Source organism: Gobius niger, assembly GCF_951799975.1.
Source record: "Gobius niger genome assembly, chromosome: 13".
NCBI classification, from domain to species: Eukaryota; Metazoa; Chordata; class Actinopteri; order Gobiiformes; family Gobiidae; genus Gobius; species Gobius niger.
Window position 1 is genome coordinate 3,593,344 of NC_136864.1, and position 16,098 is coordinate 3,609,441.

General features: G+C 41.8%; 1 protein-coding gene across 14 annotated transcripts in view; it reads right to left on the reverse strand.

Annotated features, from left to right (window-relative positions):
• The window catches only part of LOC306972964 (CREB-regulated transcription coactivator 2), a 49,100-nt gene that overhangs the window by 14,280 nt on the left and 18,722 nt on the right, over positions 1-16,098 (reverse strand). For 13 of the 14 annotated variants that reach the window (XM_079569717.1, XM_079569716.1, XM_079569715.1 and 10 more), the window contains 5 exons: positions 15,707-15,813; positions 13,929-13,955; positions 13,768-13,847; positions 9,888-9,937; positions 7,836-8,125 (listed from right to left, as the gene is read on the reverse strand). In XM_079569717.1, coding sequence (XP_079425843.1) covers positions 7,836-8,125; positions 9,888-9,937; positions 13,768-13,847; positions 13,929-13,955; positions 15,707-15,813 — 554 coding nt within the window. The remainder of the gene's footprint in view (positions 1-7,835; positions 8,126-9,887; positions 9,938-13,767; positions 13,848-13,928; positions 13,956-15,706; positions 15,814-16,098) is intronic. The other variant, XM_079569725.1, reaches the window with a different exon arrangement.

Genomic DNA, 16,098 nt, shown 5'->3' on the forward strand with positions numbered 1-16,098 from the left:
CGATTTATGAATATACATTATCATCTATGAATGAATGTGTAAATGCTTTTACTGTATTTGTAATAAACTGAAAGTGAAAACTGAAACTGAGTATCTGCCAATAACAAAGGACTTTCTTAAAAGTGTCTTTCTCGGAGTGAAAATTTTAATTGGTTCTTCTAAAGTTTAAGATCAATAAAGTCATATATTCTGGTCATGATGTTACAGATAAATCATCAATCATATCTATTGACAAACTAATGGATTTAAACATTAAACAAGGTGTAGAAACACTAAAAATCCTCAGGTATATGACAAGCTTTAAGTTATATTAATATAAACAACTCACATAAAGTGATCTGATCATTACACATGTCAGATCAGTTATTTCTTAAACTCAAATACAAATACTTGGACATTTTATTAGGCCATTTTAGGCATTTGTACAACAGTTTCTGTCCCAGCCTTGATTAGTTAACGTTAGCATTAGCATGCTTCAGCTACCTTTAGCATACTGTTGCTAGCTGCAGAGGCTAACACTAACTCAGCGATTGGATTCTCCTGGTTCTTCGCTTTAAAATGATATACACCATATTCACTTAGATTTAGTTTGTGAAAGTTGTGTTTTTTAGGCGATGAGAGCCAAAACTGGTATCGGATATTTGTCGCCAATACCCGATATCGAATACCAGTATCGGAACGTGCATCCCTACTCTAAATAAAGAAAAGAGCCAGGTTTAAATATATGTGTTTTTTGTATACAAGTTAGCAGAAACATTTTTTCATAGTGAATTATTTTGATATCTTGTTCAGTTTTTGAATAAGCTAATTCTGTAATCTATAAAAAGCCCAATTTTGACTTGTTTATGGCACTTCAAAGTTCAACAAATCAAGGCTAGGTAGGAATGAGATATTTAAAAAAAAACAATCCTTCGGAAAAATAACCTTATAAGTCCAAAACCGGACCTGTAGGAGCTACTAAAATGATTAGAGTGAACCTGGCCCCCCATCATACTCAAATTTAAATGAAAAATATGTCAATCGTTTGTGCTACGTTTGTGCTGTTTTGTGCTGTAAAAATCTTTGTTTGTGCTGTTACGGTTTTTGAGATATTAATGATTGTTTTATTGGTCAGATCTGAGGTCACCCTGCTCGCTATAAAGTTCCAAAACGGTTAAAAATTGTGTCACCGCTTCCTCTACGTCTGTGCTGTTTTGTGCTGTAAAGATTTCCATTTGTGCCGGTTCGGTTTTTAAACTATTACAAACTTTAGAGCCTTAAGGCGTTCACCCTCGTCCTCCTCTGAGACGCGCGCACGTGTCAGAGGCGCACAGCAACACACACTGCATGCAAAAAACAATCATCAATATCTCCAAAACGGTAACAGCACAAACGAAGATTTTTACAGCACAAAACAGCACAAACGTAGCACAAACGATTGACATATTTTTCATTTAAACTCGAGTATGATGGGGGGCCAGGTTCACTCTAATACTAAAATGACCTTGTTGCAAGAGCGTAAAGAAAACGGGCCCTAAAGTTGGCTAACGTCTGTATATTTCTAGCGTCTTTATCCACTGCAATCTCTCATAAAGGACATGACCCTACTTGGATTACAGCATCATCTCAGTCACAGCCTTTCGTGGATACCAAACATGTCAGTATTTGTGATTGAAAACACTTTGGGAACCTGCTGGTGCAAAGCAATGTTTTAGCTTCTGGGAAATCTCCGGCTCGCTCGTGACAAATCATAGAATAAGCACCGTAAAGGGGTGACTTTCATCTCTTGTTTTTACTCTGAAATAAAAACTAAGATGATACAACTCTCAACACTGTGGGAAGAATCTCACCTTAAAGCCACAATTCGATTCGATTCATTCCAAGAGTTTGTTTTCAAAGTAGAGCATTTGGAAAAGGACCTTTTTTTTGTAAATTGTAAAAAAACTGTAACTGTAGCCATGATACATTGCAATTCATCTGACTCAGGTGACCACATTTTATGCAAACACAGCCTAAAACAAGACCTAATTTAGTATCTTTTTTATAACATTCCTTCATGACAGTTTTGAACATCCTCATGTTTACTGTGCAGCCCTGACCCCACGTGTCTAAGCTTGTGTCATGGAGGGACCATTTTCATCATTGCCAAATCACCGAGGGCCGAACCTCACCATTCACAAGCCCAAAGTAAAGAACCATCTTCTGCAAATGCCAATGTTTTACATTATATAGGATGTAATGGGATGTTCTGTCAGGATTTCTGTTTTAAAACCTTACCCCCAGAATGCATTTTCCACTTTGGCTTTACCCAAATCTAAAAGAGCAACAGTATAACGCCTCATTTTTGTTTTTGTCCTGTATTCTCGCTCTTTAGTCACTCTTTTGTGGTATCATTGTTGCTTTTCTGGCTTGTTTTGTCGCTCTTTTGTTGCCTTTTTGTCTCTTTTTAGTCACGGTGTTGTTGTGTTTTCATCCACATTTTCGAAGCCATTTTGACGTTTTTTTTCAAAAAGCTTTTAGATTTGGGTAAAGCCAAACTGGAGAAAATGTGCTCAGTTCAGGCGGGGTTTAAGAGGTTAAAAAACATACTCCAGGAGATTTTTGAATCGAAAATGTATATGAATAGTAACATTTTGTATTTATAGGATACTGTTTTTACACACCACCAAACCACCAAAGCAAAAAGGGGCGCAGCTTCCCCCACTCCCCCCAACTTTAGAAGGTATTTGATCTCTTATTTGCTTAAAGCAGTACTAAGTAACGTGTTTACCTTAATAAATCCTTTCCGTAGTCCCTCTGGGGGTAATACAAGTGTTTATGGGATGATTGGAGGGTCTTTCATCTCCCCCTGGTGTCTCTGGCCAGCAAACCATGTTTGCAATTTGACTGCCACCGGACCGGAATCACCAATACACACTAATGGAATCACGAAGAAGAAGCTAACATGCTAACAAAGCTAACTGCGGGTTAACGTCACTTTAGACAGTATTTACCGCTAAGCTTGAGTGAAAAAAATTATTTACATTGTATAATTGGATGAACAATATCCCTCTGTCCCTTCGCTTTTTCTGTCAGCGAAGTATTAACTCTCCAAGACAATTAAAAAGTTAAAAAAAATCGTAACTTGCTACGACACCTGCAGTTGCGTTTATGGCCTCTAGGGGGAAGAGTTACTTAGTACTGCTTTAATAATATTTATCAAATTCATCTTTTTGAGCTGGAGGGCCGGATTTGGCCTCGGGCCTGACGTTGCCCACCCCTGCCTTAAACCTTGTCGAGCGTTTGAATGAGGAAGAAGCTAAAGTTAGATGGACCAGCTGAAGGCATTAATGGGCCGGTCTTTAAACAGGGCAGAGGCTGAAAGAATGTAAACCATTAAAACAGAGCAGAGTTTTGAATGAAGCTCCCGCTCACCCGTCACTCTCTAACTCTTGAATTCTCGCTTCCACGTGATGCGACCTCTGTGGTTTGGGTTTTCCCTTGAGCACACGCACTCACTATCACTTCTGCTGCGCAATTTTCACCACCGCTTCTTTTAAAAACAGCCAGACAGTTGGACCACAGGAGGTCGACCTGGATACGGCTGTTGTTTAGTCTTTGATTGGACTTTGTTTAGACCCATTACATTCCTGCTGTGGCGCTGGTTTAGACACTTAGATCTATTAAGGACTCGGTTTAGCTGCTTTTAGACACTAGTTCTAGTTTCAGACCGGATTTAAACCTGGATTAGTCTTAACTAGGTTTACATTAAAGAAAAATGTCATGCATATTGTGTTGCTTTGTCAGAGTACTGTAATCTGAATACTTTCACATTGATTTGCATTATACTTATGTATAAATGAGACGTATGATTAAAAAAGAGCTCTTTGCAAATGCACCAGAAGCAGCACATCACATGAAGCACGGTGCACATGTGTTTGAACTACATGTTTAGTACAGAGCATAACACGTCTCTGATTGTTTTGATCTTTTCTATATTATTAATGTGATATGAAGCTGAAAGGTAATGATCAAGTACTGCAATGTATTCCTTTGATTTTAGGAAAGTAACGGTGTTCTAAATGCTAGGGATGTACCGAGACAAGACTCAGTATCGGTATCGGCAGCCGATCCGGGCATTTTGAGAGTCTCAGATTGGATCGGATTTGATGACTGGACGGGTCCGATACAAGACGTGGATCTACCGCACTGCAGCGGTAAACCTGCAGACTGGAGCCGCTGCAGATCCAGGACCACAGATTCATGGCCTTCGTGCTTTCGCTAAGCTCAGATACTGATTTGATTTATTTGATTTGATTTATTTGATTTGATTTGATTTATTCTTATTATTGTGTCTTGCACATAAGGTAGAGCCCAGCCTTCATGGGCTCACAAGACACATTTCAAAACAGAATTCAGATGATTGCCAAAATAAAACCACAGAAACTGTACAATCAATCATAACAGAACATTCACCCATAAATTAATTTGTCTACTATCGTTAACCTGCTTCTGAATAACTTTGTAATTCAAAATTCAAAGCAAAAGCTAAAAACTGTTACATCCATAGACTTTACAGCTGCTTTTGACTGGAGTCAGGATGCAGTAGGGCTGGGCGATAAATTTAATTAATTCAATTAATTCATGCTTTTAAAAACAGACGATTTGGAAAATGGCTAATCGTAAAATCGAGCCGCTCCAGGTTCCCCCAACGTGCGGCCATTTTCTCAGCGTTTCAGACGCTCAGTAGTGAAACGACTCCAGCGGAGAAGCAGAGACTTTCTGACCATCTGCTGCTTCACAAAGGTGTTGTGTTTTAAGAGTTTCTGCTCCTGAGCCTTTCTCTCACTCTGCTCTGAGCGACCATTTAACTCCGCCCCTTGAGTCTCCATGGAGACGAAGTCAATCACAGCAGAAAACTAAAACTAAAACACTTTAGAAAACTCCACGGCTTATTAAGAGGTTTTACTTTTGAGAGCAGACGAGGAATATCTAAAACAGAAATAACATTGTTTAAATTAAGGGTTATGTTTTATTAATGGGCTTAATTGTAGCGACATCATGAAATATTAATGAGCAGGACTCTGAGCCGCTTTCTTCAAAGATCAGGAGACTTTTAAAGTTTATTTAAAAGAATAAATAGATCGAGATTTAATTTGTTGGCCATATCTCCCACCCGTAGGACGCAACTAATGCTATTTCAGCTACACAGCAGCATTAACCCAGATTGTGGAATGAAAATGAAACTTCTCTGTTGCCTGAGTGGATCATCTTTGCAAAGGAAAGGCGTTCCTTTGTTTGGCGCTCACAACGACACGGCAAAGAAACCCACCATATAAAAGTGGCTAAAGCCACATTCATTTGTGGCGTCTTCATCCCGCCCTCACATCTCAGTTCGAGCTCCTCTACCTCCTTCTTCTTCTGTGTGTGTGTGTGCGTAACCGTAGAGGCTCGGCTACTTTTTATTCAAGGATTTAAATATTTTTAGGAATAGTCTTAGTTTAGTCCAGGTTTATAGTCCTGATTTCGGTCCCAGTTATGACTTGATATTTCCCCCTGACCTTCCACTTGCTCCAAGTGCTTTTTTTCTCACCTCGTGTTAAATCACTCTAAAATTAGATGTTAAAAAATGCAAGGACGAAACTGAATAAGGTCAAAGCCTCGGCCCATCCTGAGTCCTGAGTCCTGCGTCCAAAGCAGTTGTTCTAAATTTCTGCTGATGTTTGTGAAGTGTCCTGGGCCAGACCTGCGTTGAGTTTTAAATAGCCCGGTGTGGTCCGCCGAGACTCGCCGCCCTGGTTTCTGTGTCCCAGGTGAAAGCGGCCGCAGCAGCAGCAGGTGAATCTTCTCTTTCTAAAAATACCCTCGACCTGCTCCATCTCTGACCTGGTTCTATCGCGCTGAGAAAACCCCAGATTCACACGAAGCCGTGGCCACGGGGAAAAAAGACAGACCACAGAATCAGATCGAGCTTCCTGCAACTTTGTGACTGAGGGATAATGGTATCTCTGTGTGTTAAAGGTGCTGCAGAGAAACACGCTTATTTAGTTCGGAATATACTGATTAGTCAAAGATATTCTGATTGTCCAGATTAATTGAGACGTTGTCAGGGTTCATGCAGGGAGCAGAGAGTCAAATTCAAACAGAATTACACATTTATTCTTGGTAAAGATTGTAACTAAACCGCTAAACCAAGTGGTGAGGGGTAGTATAGATGTTAAAAAGGTAAAAGGCCAATATTTGAACAAAAATGTGCAAAGCTGATTATTTACCCCCTTTAGAAAACATTTCGACAGCAGCGGAACAGGACAGACAACTTGAGACTAGGAGTGTGACAATACAACGATTTTCCGATATACCGCGATGCTTTGCGAGACGATATGATTCCGATACTTTTTATTCCGATATCGATACTTTTGATGACGTCATGCATATTAATGAGGCAGCAGTGCTTCACTTTTTTCACAGTCAATAGAAGCCAATAATGATCAAGAATTCAGTCAGGACAGCAGGGGGCAGCACTACAGTTTTAGGCACTTGGACCAAACACTGTCACACAAATAATTTACTTTTAATGATAGTTTTTATATTTATAAACAACATTAAAAAGGAATAAATCATATGTCACATTTTCCAAGAAAACGGCGAACTACATTTACAGGTACATTTACTTTTATAAAAGTGAGTTAAGACCTCAGCAGCTAATACTTTTGATTAGGATATTCTTTAAACACGCGTGTGATTAGTCAGACTCTCACAGCGGCTCTTCCTGGGAGAGTGGCCGGGTTTAGAGGCATTTTCCTCGGCCTGTCTGCGCAGACGCCTTACCGGTGTCTGCGCAGACGTCTCGGCTCAGTTACCGATGTTCGGAGCCGCTCTAGAGAGTGGCCGAGCTGGGTCCGTGGTGAATCGCTCGAGACTGACTTTATTGCTGTCAATTTGCCCGTAATGTTTCAGCGGTGACAGACTCATTATTTTACACCTGAAGCCACGTTAAAGCGCTAAAGGCATCCTCCAGCCCAGCCCTCGCTGTGCAGCTGATGTGGTCAGACCTGGACAGCGTTGGGTCGTATCTTCTGTCTGAGTGTCTCCATCGTCTCCACGTGCACAACTGTATGTTTGGATTTTTCTCACATCATTCTTTCATTAGGAATAGCCGTGTTTTTGAACCCACTAAAGCACTCGTGTAACGCTCTGTCTAAATGAAGATTGTTAATGATAATAAATGATAATAAGCAACATTCATTATGTATACATTTTTAATGCCCGGTCATTTTTGTGAATGGCCGACATTTTATGACCCAGCCGGCCAAAGTCTAGTGAGATCAGTACTTATCAGGCGCCGCTTACACCCCGCTGTTGGCACTTTTCTATTTTAGTACATTTTAGACAAATTCATGCAAAGAAGTGCATGCTGGGAGTTGTCATGTGACTCGCTCCTGCCGCTCCTCGTCAGTGCGCACAGTTACCTCATGGTTTCCATTGAAAGGATTTACATGTTTCTGCCTTTTTGGGACTCCCTAACTCCACGGTGAGTTTTAACATTTCATTACCTAACTCTAAAAGGGTTTGGTTGCAAGCTGTAAACGACAAGATTAAAGTGAAGCTACATGAAGCTGTTGTCCTGTGTTTTTTAGCTCATATTACTTTTGTACAAGGTCTTATTGTATTGCCAATGGCCTCGACTATTGCAATGAAAATAACTGATTTTTTTGGGGGCCGGCCTTGATTTTTTTCTGCCAGTCCAGCCCTGTGTGAGCCGCAGCTGTTTGTTTGTGGCTAATGCTTTTGTTAAACCATTAACACACCCAGTCCTCTTTGACATCTTCATTAAGTCTTTAGAGTGACCCCAAGTCCCTGTGTAGAAATGGTCTTACCGGGCGAGTGCTGGTGGAAGTTCCCGCTGTTGATGCCCAGCTGCGTGAGCGTGGAGGCCAGGTTCCCGGTGCTGCTGCCCCCGCTCAGAGACGAGGACCCCAGGTACGCGCCCGGCTCGTCCTGGTCCAGCGGCGTGGGGAGCGGGGAGGGGAAGTGTAGGCTGGACAGGTCCGGTAACGACCCCCCCGTGTTCAACGCCGAGGGGACGCCGTGGGCGACCGCCGACGGCTGCTCCGGAGACGTGAAGATGCTGCGAGAGGTGGAGAGGTGATGAGAGACGCCAAAGGAGCTGGAGGTTCAGGCCGTTACAAAGGACTCACGCCTGGACCTAACTTAAGCCTGTTTTAGTTTAGTTTAGGAAGGGACTAGGCTGAAGCAGGAAGCCACACAATCAACATAATAAACATTTGCATTTCACAGTAATACAATGTGAGGACTGTATCCACAATGAATAATAATGTAGCACAAAAGACAAGTGTCCTCAAAAATCTGGCACTTTCAGTCAAAATGCTCGTCTTTTCTATACAAATAAACGGCCATGGACACACAGGATATTAAAGAAGTATGGAAATTAAAGTTGGACGTGAAAAATACTGCAAAGAGTAGGGATGGGTATCTTTAACCCCTTAACTCCCACCTGAACGGATCCCATATTCTCCAGTTTGGCTTTACCCTAATCAAAAAGCTTCTTGGGGAAAGAAGCACCAAAACAGCCACAAAAAATGAGAAGAAAACAAGGATGTAAATGCAACCAAAATGTGACAAAAACTCAACAAAGATGTGACAAAAATGTGACAAAAACTCAATAAAGATGTGACAAAAACAACAACAAAAATGTGACAAAAACTCAACAAAGATGTGACAAAAAAGTGACAAAAACTCAACAAAGATGTGACAAAAAAGAGACAAAAACTCAACAAAGATGTGACAAAAAAACAAACATAAAAAAGCTTCTTGGGGAAAGAAGCACCAAAACAGCCACAAAAAATGAGAAGAAAACAAGGATGTAAATGCAACCAAAATGTGACAAAAACTCAACAAAAGTGTGACAAAAACTCAACAAAGATGTGACAAAAATGTGACAAAAACTCAATAAAGATGTGACAAAAACAACAAAAATATGTGACAAACACTCAACCAAAATGTGACCCAAAAAAAACAGAAAAAAGGTGACACAACACAGCAACAACGTGAGGAAAAAGATCAGTTTTGTGGGTCTTAGCTTTCAAATGAGGTGTTACACAGGCCTATAGCCAAAGAGGACAGAATGCATTCGGTTTAGGCGGGTGGTAAGAGGTTAAGGATTTATCGATACTACGACTCTTATCGATACTCCTTATCGATCCTGTACTTTAACAGTACTCTTATCGGTACTTAAAAAGGGCATTAAACCTTGGCCTATATTTATTATTATTACTCTACATTTGGATCTAATTTATTTCCAATTTGTGCATACACTTAATATTTTTTCATTATTATTATTATCTAATAGATCAAGGCTGTTGGTTTGATTTGGCTGTAGCTCTGGGGCTTGAGTCCAAATGAAAGCTCAGTCCCCATTATTTCATTTTCGAGTCGAGCTTAAAAATAATGAACTATCGAGCCACAGCCTGTTTTCTGCCTCTCAGCTTGTGTCAATGCTCTGCCTCCGTCTTCAGTATCAAGAACTTTTCATTCTTGATTGTTCACTGAAATTTGTAAAAGGACCGCACTGTTTGCCAACTTAGAAGCATATCCCCCAATCCGCAAATTAAAACATCTAAAAAAAAGCTGGATTTCTCACGGTTTTAATTCTGGCGACGGCGTTGAGACTTTTGGCGCCGCTTTGGTTTCACGCAGAGCGATAGAAGTTAATAAAGACTCACAGGCTCCAGGGGAAAAACGAAGAAGCTGAAGATAACTTGATGTTTCATGAGGCGGATTGTCTGACTGGCCAAAATAACAACCTTTGTGCAGTTACGAAGAGGTAAAGCTTGACTATGAAAGGTAGGGGGCGCTCTGCAGAGGAACAAGAAACAAATCTCTCGCAAAAGAAACATTAACAGACTTACTTTATGTCCGGGACTTCACAGGATTTGGGCCGCGACGAAAGCATCGGCAACTGCAACAGAAAAACAAAAACACAAAGAACTAAATAAAAGCAAATCTGTTCATCTTCCTGTTACTTTTAAAGGGTCGCTGTCAAACATTGAAGTGCAGGAGTTATGGAACTGTTTCCAGATGTTTGGGCCCAGTTTATAGTAAATGTCTGGAATTACTTTGCAAAAGAGAAATGTCTTCTATCTGTAGGATTCAAATCAGCTAACTTTATTTATCTTTTGTGGCGCAATTTAAGCACAATCAGTTATTTAATAGAAGTGAATTATTTATAATCTTTGACTTTGACCAAAAAAAGGGTAAATGATCCACTCAAGAAGGTGTGATTGTTGTTTTTGTTGGTTTGGATGACGTGTGTGGACACAGTTTTAAAGGAGGCATATGAGGCAAATGTCATTTCTGTGCTTTAAACCATGTTGTAATGTTCCCTGGTCAAAAACACTGTTCACTTTGCTTGTTTCCTCTTCTATTGTTGAAGAACGTTGCATTTAGAAAGCTGTATTAGGCTATATCCACACGAAGACAAAACGCTTATATTTTCAGAAACTTTCTTTGTAAGCACGAAGCAGCTTAGTAAATATGTGCGTCCACATGGGTCGATTCAGGTCTGTGAAAACAGCGCAATTCATCCTCCAGGCCTGTGTGAGGCGCTGTGACGCTAACACAGATAATAGAACAAGATGTAAAGGGCGCATCCGCAGTAAACGTTTGTGGAATGTAAACAGTGAAAATGAAACTGACTGAAGGATTTAGGATCTACAGAAGAGACGAGGAGGAGAGTTTATTCTTCAGACGTAACGGGACTAAAGACCGGACTTTTACTGTCAGTCCAAAAACACAGACTGACTGTTTTTCTTCTTGTCACCTGTGGCTTGTGGACTGCAGTGGAGCAAAGAGGAGCGGAGTCAAACCATCATAGATCCATGAGGAAAACTCATTCTAAGGTCATTATATTATGGATCACAGACACCACTCTGGAGCTGTGATGTCATCGTTTTAGTAAAGGTTGCAGAGACGTCGCAACAACGGTGCCACGTAAACGGCGTTTTGAGATCTTTCCACTCTGGGACCTCATTTGGAAAATGTTTGTTTACAGACCCTCAAAACGACGGGCTCGTATGGACGATACACTGGATTGATAAAATATCTTTGCGGCCGGTCCTCAGCTTGACTTCGTATCGACAAGGCCTTAGCCCTGGACGCCTTAAAGCAGTACTAAGTAACATGTTTACTTTATAAATCCTTTATGTAGTCCCTCTGGGGGTAATACAAGTGTTAATGGGATGATTGGAGGGTCTTTCATCTCCACCTTGTGTCACTGGCCAGAAAACCATGCTTGCAACTTGACTGCCACCGGACCGGAGCCACCAATACACACTAATAGAATCACGAAGAAGAAGCAAACAGGCTAACGGGCAAACCTGCTGCATTGTACAAATGGATGTACAATATCCCTCTGTCCCTTTGCCTTTTCTGTCAGCGTAGTATTTACTCTCCAAGACAATCAATAAGTCAAAAAATCGCAACTTGCTACGACACCTGCAGTTGCGCTTATGGCGTCTGGGGGCAAGAGTTACTTAGTACTGCTTTAAATAAAAATATGTGTAACTTCCCCCCCCCCCCAATAATCTTTGGGCCCTTTGCTCTGCGGTAAAGGCCATCCCGCCTTCGCTCTGCCTGCTCCCGTCAGATCTCAAAGCTAATCAGGAAGGGCCTGGTCGGTACTTGGATGGGAGACCGACTGTGTGAGTGAGTGGTGGTGGTCGGAGGGGCCGATGGCACAGACTGGTTGCCTCGCTTCTGTCAGTCTACCCAAAGGCAGCAGTGGCTACAATAGTAGTTTACCACCACCGAGTATGGAGTGAATGAATAATGCAATGTAAAGTGTCCAGAAAAGCACTATATAAAACCAATGCAATATTATTGGTATATCCTGCGCAGAGCCGAGTCAGCGAGTCAGTGGACAACGTGATATGAAAGCTCTGCGCTAAAACACTGCTATGATTGAAAAACTGTTTTGAAGGTTGAGGTGAGGAGTGTCTGTACAGGCTCCACAGTCCACAGTGTTCCTACTGTGCACGATTAGCTACATTTTACATTGATTGAGGAGCGTTAGGCAGCAGCAGCTCAAGCCGACTGTACTCTGGCCTGGCACATGCGCCGCTCCTCTCTCATTGCCCAGTTCGTTCTGTAATGGGCCAGTCCCAGCTCACACGTCTATAGGGAAGATGATTTATAAGCCTTTTGAACGTATTAAGTTCAGGAGAGTTGGAGTTGACAGGGCTGTTGACGTGTGAAAGTGAAACATTGTGACAGCTCCCTCACACGTCTGATATGACCGGCCCAAAAGTATGTCTGCCAGTTCAGCCCTGATACGGCACTCACTGACGTCTTATCCACTCAAACTAAACAGGCTACTGGCAAAACATGGTGCTTGTATTTTTATTTTTACTAATGTTTATTCTCTCTTCCCCCAGAAACAGGGCCTTACTCACCAGTGTGTTTACATGCACTGGTTATTATTAGGAGTTTTAAATATTCCGGTTTAGTCTTTGATCATAGACACAGTTTCCCGATGATAGAAACCCGAAAATAGCTGTTTCTCGGTAATGAGAAACCTGGATTCAACGATAACTGGAATATAACGGCACGTATTCACTACCCCTCCTGGAACCGCCACCTTAACGTGGTGGAGGGGTTTGAGCACCCGAATGATCCTGGGAGCTCTGCTGTCGGGGGCTTCGTGCCCCTGGTAGGGTCTCCCAGGGCAAACAGTTCCTATAGGTGACGGATCAGACAAAGAGCGGTTCAGAAGCTCCTTATGAGAGACCAACAGGCCCGGTTAATCGTGAGGCCGTCCTCTCATGGACCCACCACAAGAGGACGGCCCTTATGGCAGGAGGAGCCATAAGGGCCTGGTGCAATGTGCATGACCCGGCAACTGACAGATGGAAGAAGATGGAAGATGGATGGATGGAAGAAGATGGATGGATGGAATAAGATGGATGGATGGATGGATGAAGATGGATGGATGGATGGAATAAGATGGATGGATGGATGGATGGAAGAAGATGGATGGATGGAAGAAGATGGATGGAATAAGATGGATGGATGAATAGATGGATGGATGGTATTCACGATTTCATATTAAACCCAATTTCCCATTTCTTGGTGGTTAACAAAGATTTCTGATGGAAAGAAGCATCGCAGAGCGGATTTCTGTAAAACTGTCGGCGATCGTGTGAAGGCTGCTGGTTTTCATACTGGCACTGTCAAACAGGTTTGTTCATGATGGAAAACGTTGATAAAACAAAACCAAGAGGCTCTCGGTGAACTCCATCAGCTCCTGGCTTTAACCTTCACCCGCAGCTCCCGATGCAAAAACAGACCCAGGACAAGCAAAAGTAACAAATTATCCACAATCTGCTGACGTCTGCCGTAGCTGAGGATGGAGTGGATAAGCAAAACATTTGGCTCAATGTGGGCGTTCAAAAGAACAAGCCCCGCAGTAAAGCCACAGCGGCCGAAGCACATTTATGCTTTTAATATTTTCACTGTATTGTGCTCAAAAATGTTATGTTACGAGAAGCCGGGATGCCTTTTTTAATCATGTAAACAGGGGATTTGAGTTTCCCCATTCCTCAGTTACAATAACACCATATCCTGAAATACATCAATGCTTAGGGGTTCTAAAGCAGATTTATTTGCCTGTTATGTCCATTATGAGGTTAAACAATTGGAACTGTTTCCTTCAAAATCAGTGAATGTCCTTCTGAGAAATCTCGGACTAAACCCCCACCTAAAATCAGGTCTTATAATCGTGAAGAGTTTTACCTTCTTGGCGTCCCAGGGCTTGAGCAGTTTGCCCTCACTCAACACGTTTTCTTCGATCGGAGGCACGGGGTACGGGAACACTGAGGGACAAAAAGGATGACGTTTATCACAAAAGGCACGGGGTTAAACATCTGTACCGTTACGTCCAAAGTGACACTCACTTCTTGCTCTTTCTCCGTCGTTTTGACCTGGAAAAAGAGGAGGTTGTAGATACATCAGTGATATGATTATTCTCTTGAGCAGTGATAAGAGCCGTCTCTTGCCAGGTTTTGCTTTTAGCCGATAGTCCCTGACTGACAACATGACTCACAGTAGATATGTGACCGCTCTGCAGCTACGTTAAAAAGACAGAGTTTAGAAAAAGACTTTAGTGGTTTACCAAAAAAAGAGCTGCATTTCTCTGACAGCCTCTCGCTCAGGACAGGGGATTTAGGAAAAAACAGATTTAATTCTAACCAGGTTTAATTTTAGACACTATAGAGTCTTTTTGTTGAGAATAATTGCGCAAACCAAAGTTGAATAGTTTGGGAGGAACAGCGTAGAACAAGTAAGTGAACCCTTGTATTAGGGCTGTGCGATAAATCGAATTAATTCAATTAATTCATGCTTTTAAAAACAGACGATTTGGAAAATGGCTAAATCGTAAAATCGATTTAGCCATTTTCGACATGGAGCCAATCGATGGCTCCATGTCCCCCCAACGTGCGGCAAATTTATCAGCGTTTCAGATGCTCCGTAGTGAAATGACTCCAGCGGAGAAGCAGAGACTTTCTGAGGATTCGGCTGCTTCACAAAGGTGTTGTGTTTTAAGAGAACGCGCTGGAGTTTCTGCTCCTGTGCCTTTCTCTCTCTCTGCTCTGAGCCGACCATTTAACTCCGCCCCTTTCCCTTGAGTCTCCATGGAGACGATGTCAATCACAGCAGAGGCAGGAAGACGATAAAACTAAAACACTTTTGAAAACGCCACGGTTTATAAAGACGTTTTACTTTTGAGAGCAGACGAGGAATATCTAAATAAAGGGTTATGTTTTCTTAATGGGCCTAATTGTGGCAACATGATTAAATATTAATGAGCAGGACTCTGAGCAGCTTTCTTCATATAAAAGATCAGGGGATTTTTTTAAAAGTTTATTTCAAATAAAACGGATTAAAATCGTAATCGTCCAAACTGAGGGAAAAAATAAAAAATAAAACTTTTTTTTTCCTTCTTTTTTTTAAATTGAGATTTTATTTTTTGGCCTCATCGCCCTGCCCTAACCTTGTATTAAATATGTGGCTGACTCTTCTTTCGCAGCAATAACTGCTTTACTGTAGTTGCAGATTAGACGCTCACAACGATCAGACTTGGACCGTTCCTCTTTACAAAACTGCTGCAGTTCATTGAGATTCGGGGGGTGTACTTACTTATTCCTCCCTGTCCTGTGAATGTTTACATCTTATGGCCAATAAAAACATGATCAAATGTAAATGTTTAGGTGGTATTAGTTTATTGATTTTGATGAAGATCAGACCACATTTTATGACCAATTCAGGCAGAAATGTGAGAAACAGTCTACTCACTTTTTCTTCCCACCGCATGTTGTTTAACGCTATATCTTTTATTTAAAAAGGATATCACGACAGCCCTATGTCCTGCTCTGATATGATAGAAATGAGACTTTGCTGTTTTTTTTGTGTTCACATTTGGATCAGTAACATACCCCACCCTTTCCCCACATCGACTTTTAAGTTTAAACCTGTTTGATCTCATCTAGCTGCATCTTTCCACCACATTTTGAATGAGCATCACGTTTGTAACTCCCACAACGCTCCAAAACACCAATCACTGCGTCTGCCTTCAAATAGTAATGACTAGAAATGATCACTTGACCTGATACAGAAGAATAGATGTGATTTACAGATTCTGTGTTCTCGATCCGCTCATATTCTCATATCTCACCTGTCCTCCGGTTGCTCTGCGGGATGAGAGTGTGCCCCCCGGTGGTGAAGGGGTCCGCCGCGGGGGGGTTCATGACGCTGGTGTGGAGCGCCGAGTCCGAGTTTGTTCTGTGAATGAATACAGAAAACACATGAGTCAGATGAACGCGCTCGGGGGCAGAGAGAGCCGGGTCCAGGCGGCAGCGGACGGTGAGCGCAAGGAATCACAAAGCTTTTGATTGGTTCGACGTCTGAGCCTCTCATTCCCGAATTTTATATCCGCTTGTGAATAGACGACAGGTAGCAGTAAGTAAATCAAGTACAGCCATATGATTACTGGATTTTATAGCTACTTTTTACAATAGGGTCTCGTATTGCTTGCATGGGCATTTTGGAGCTGAACCATCTCATCAC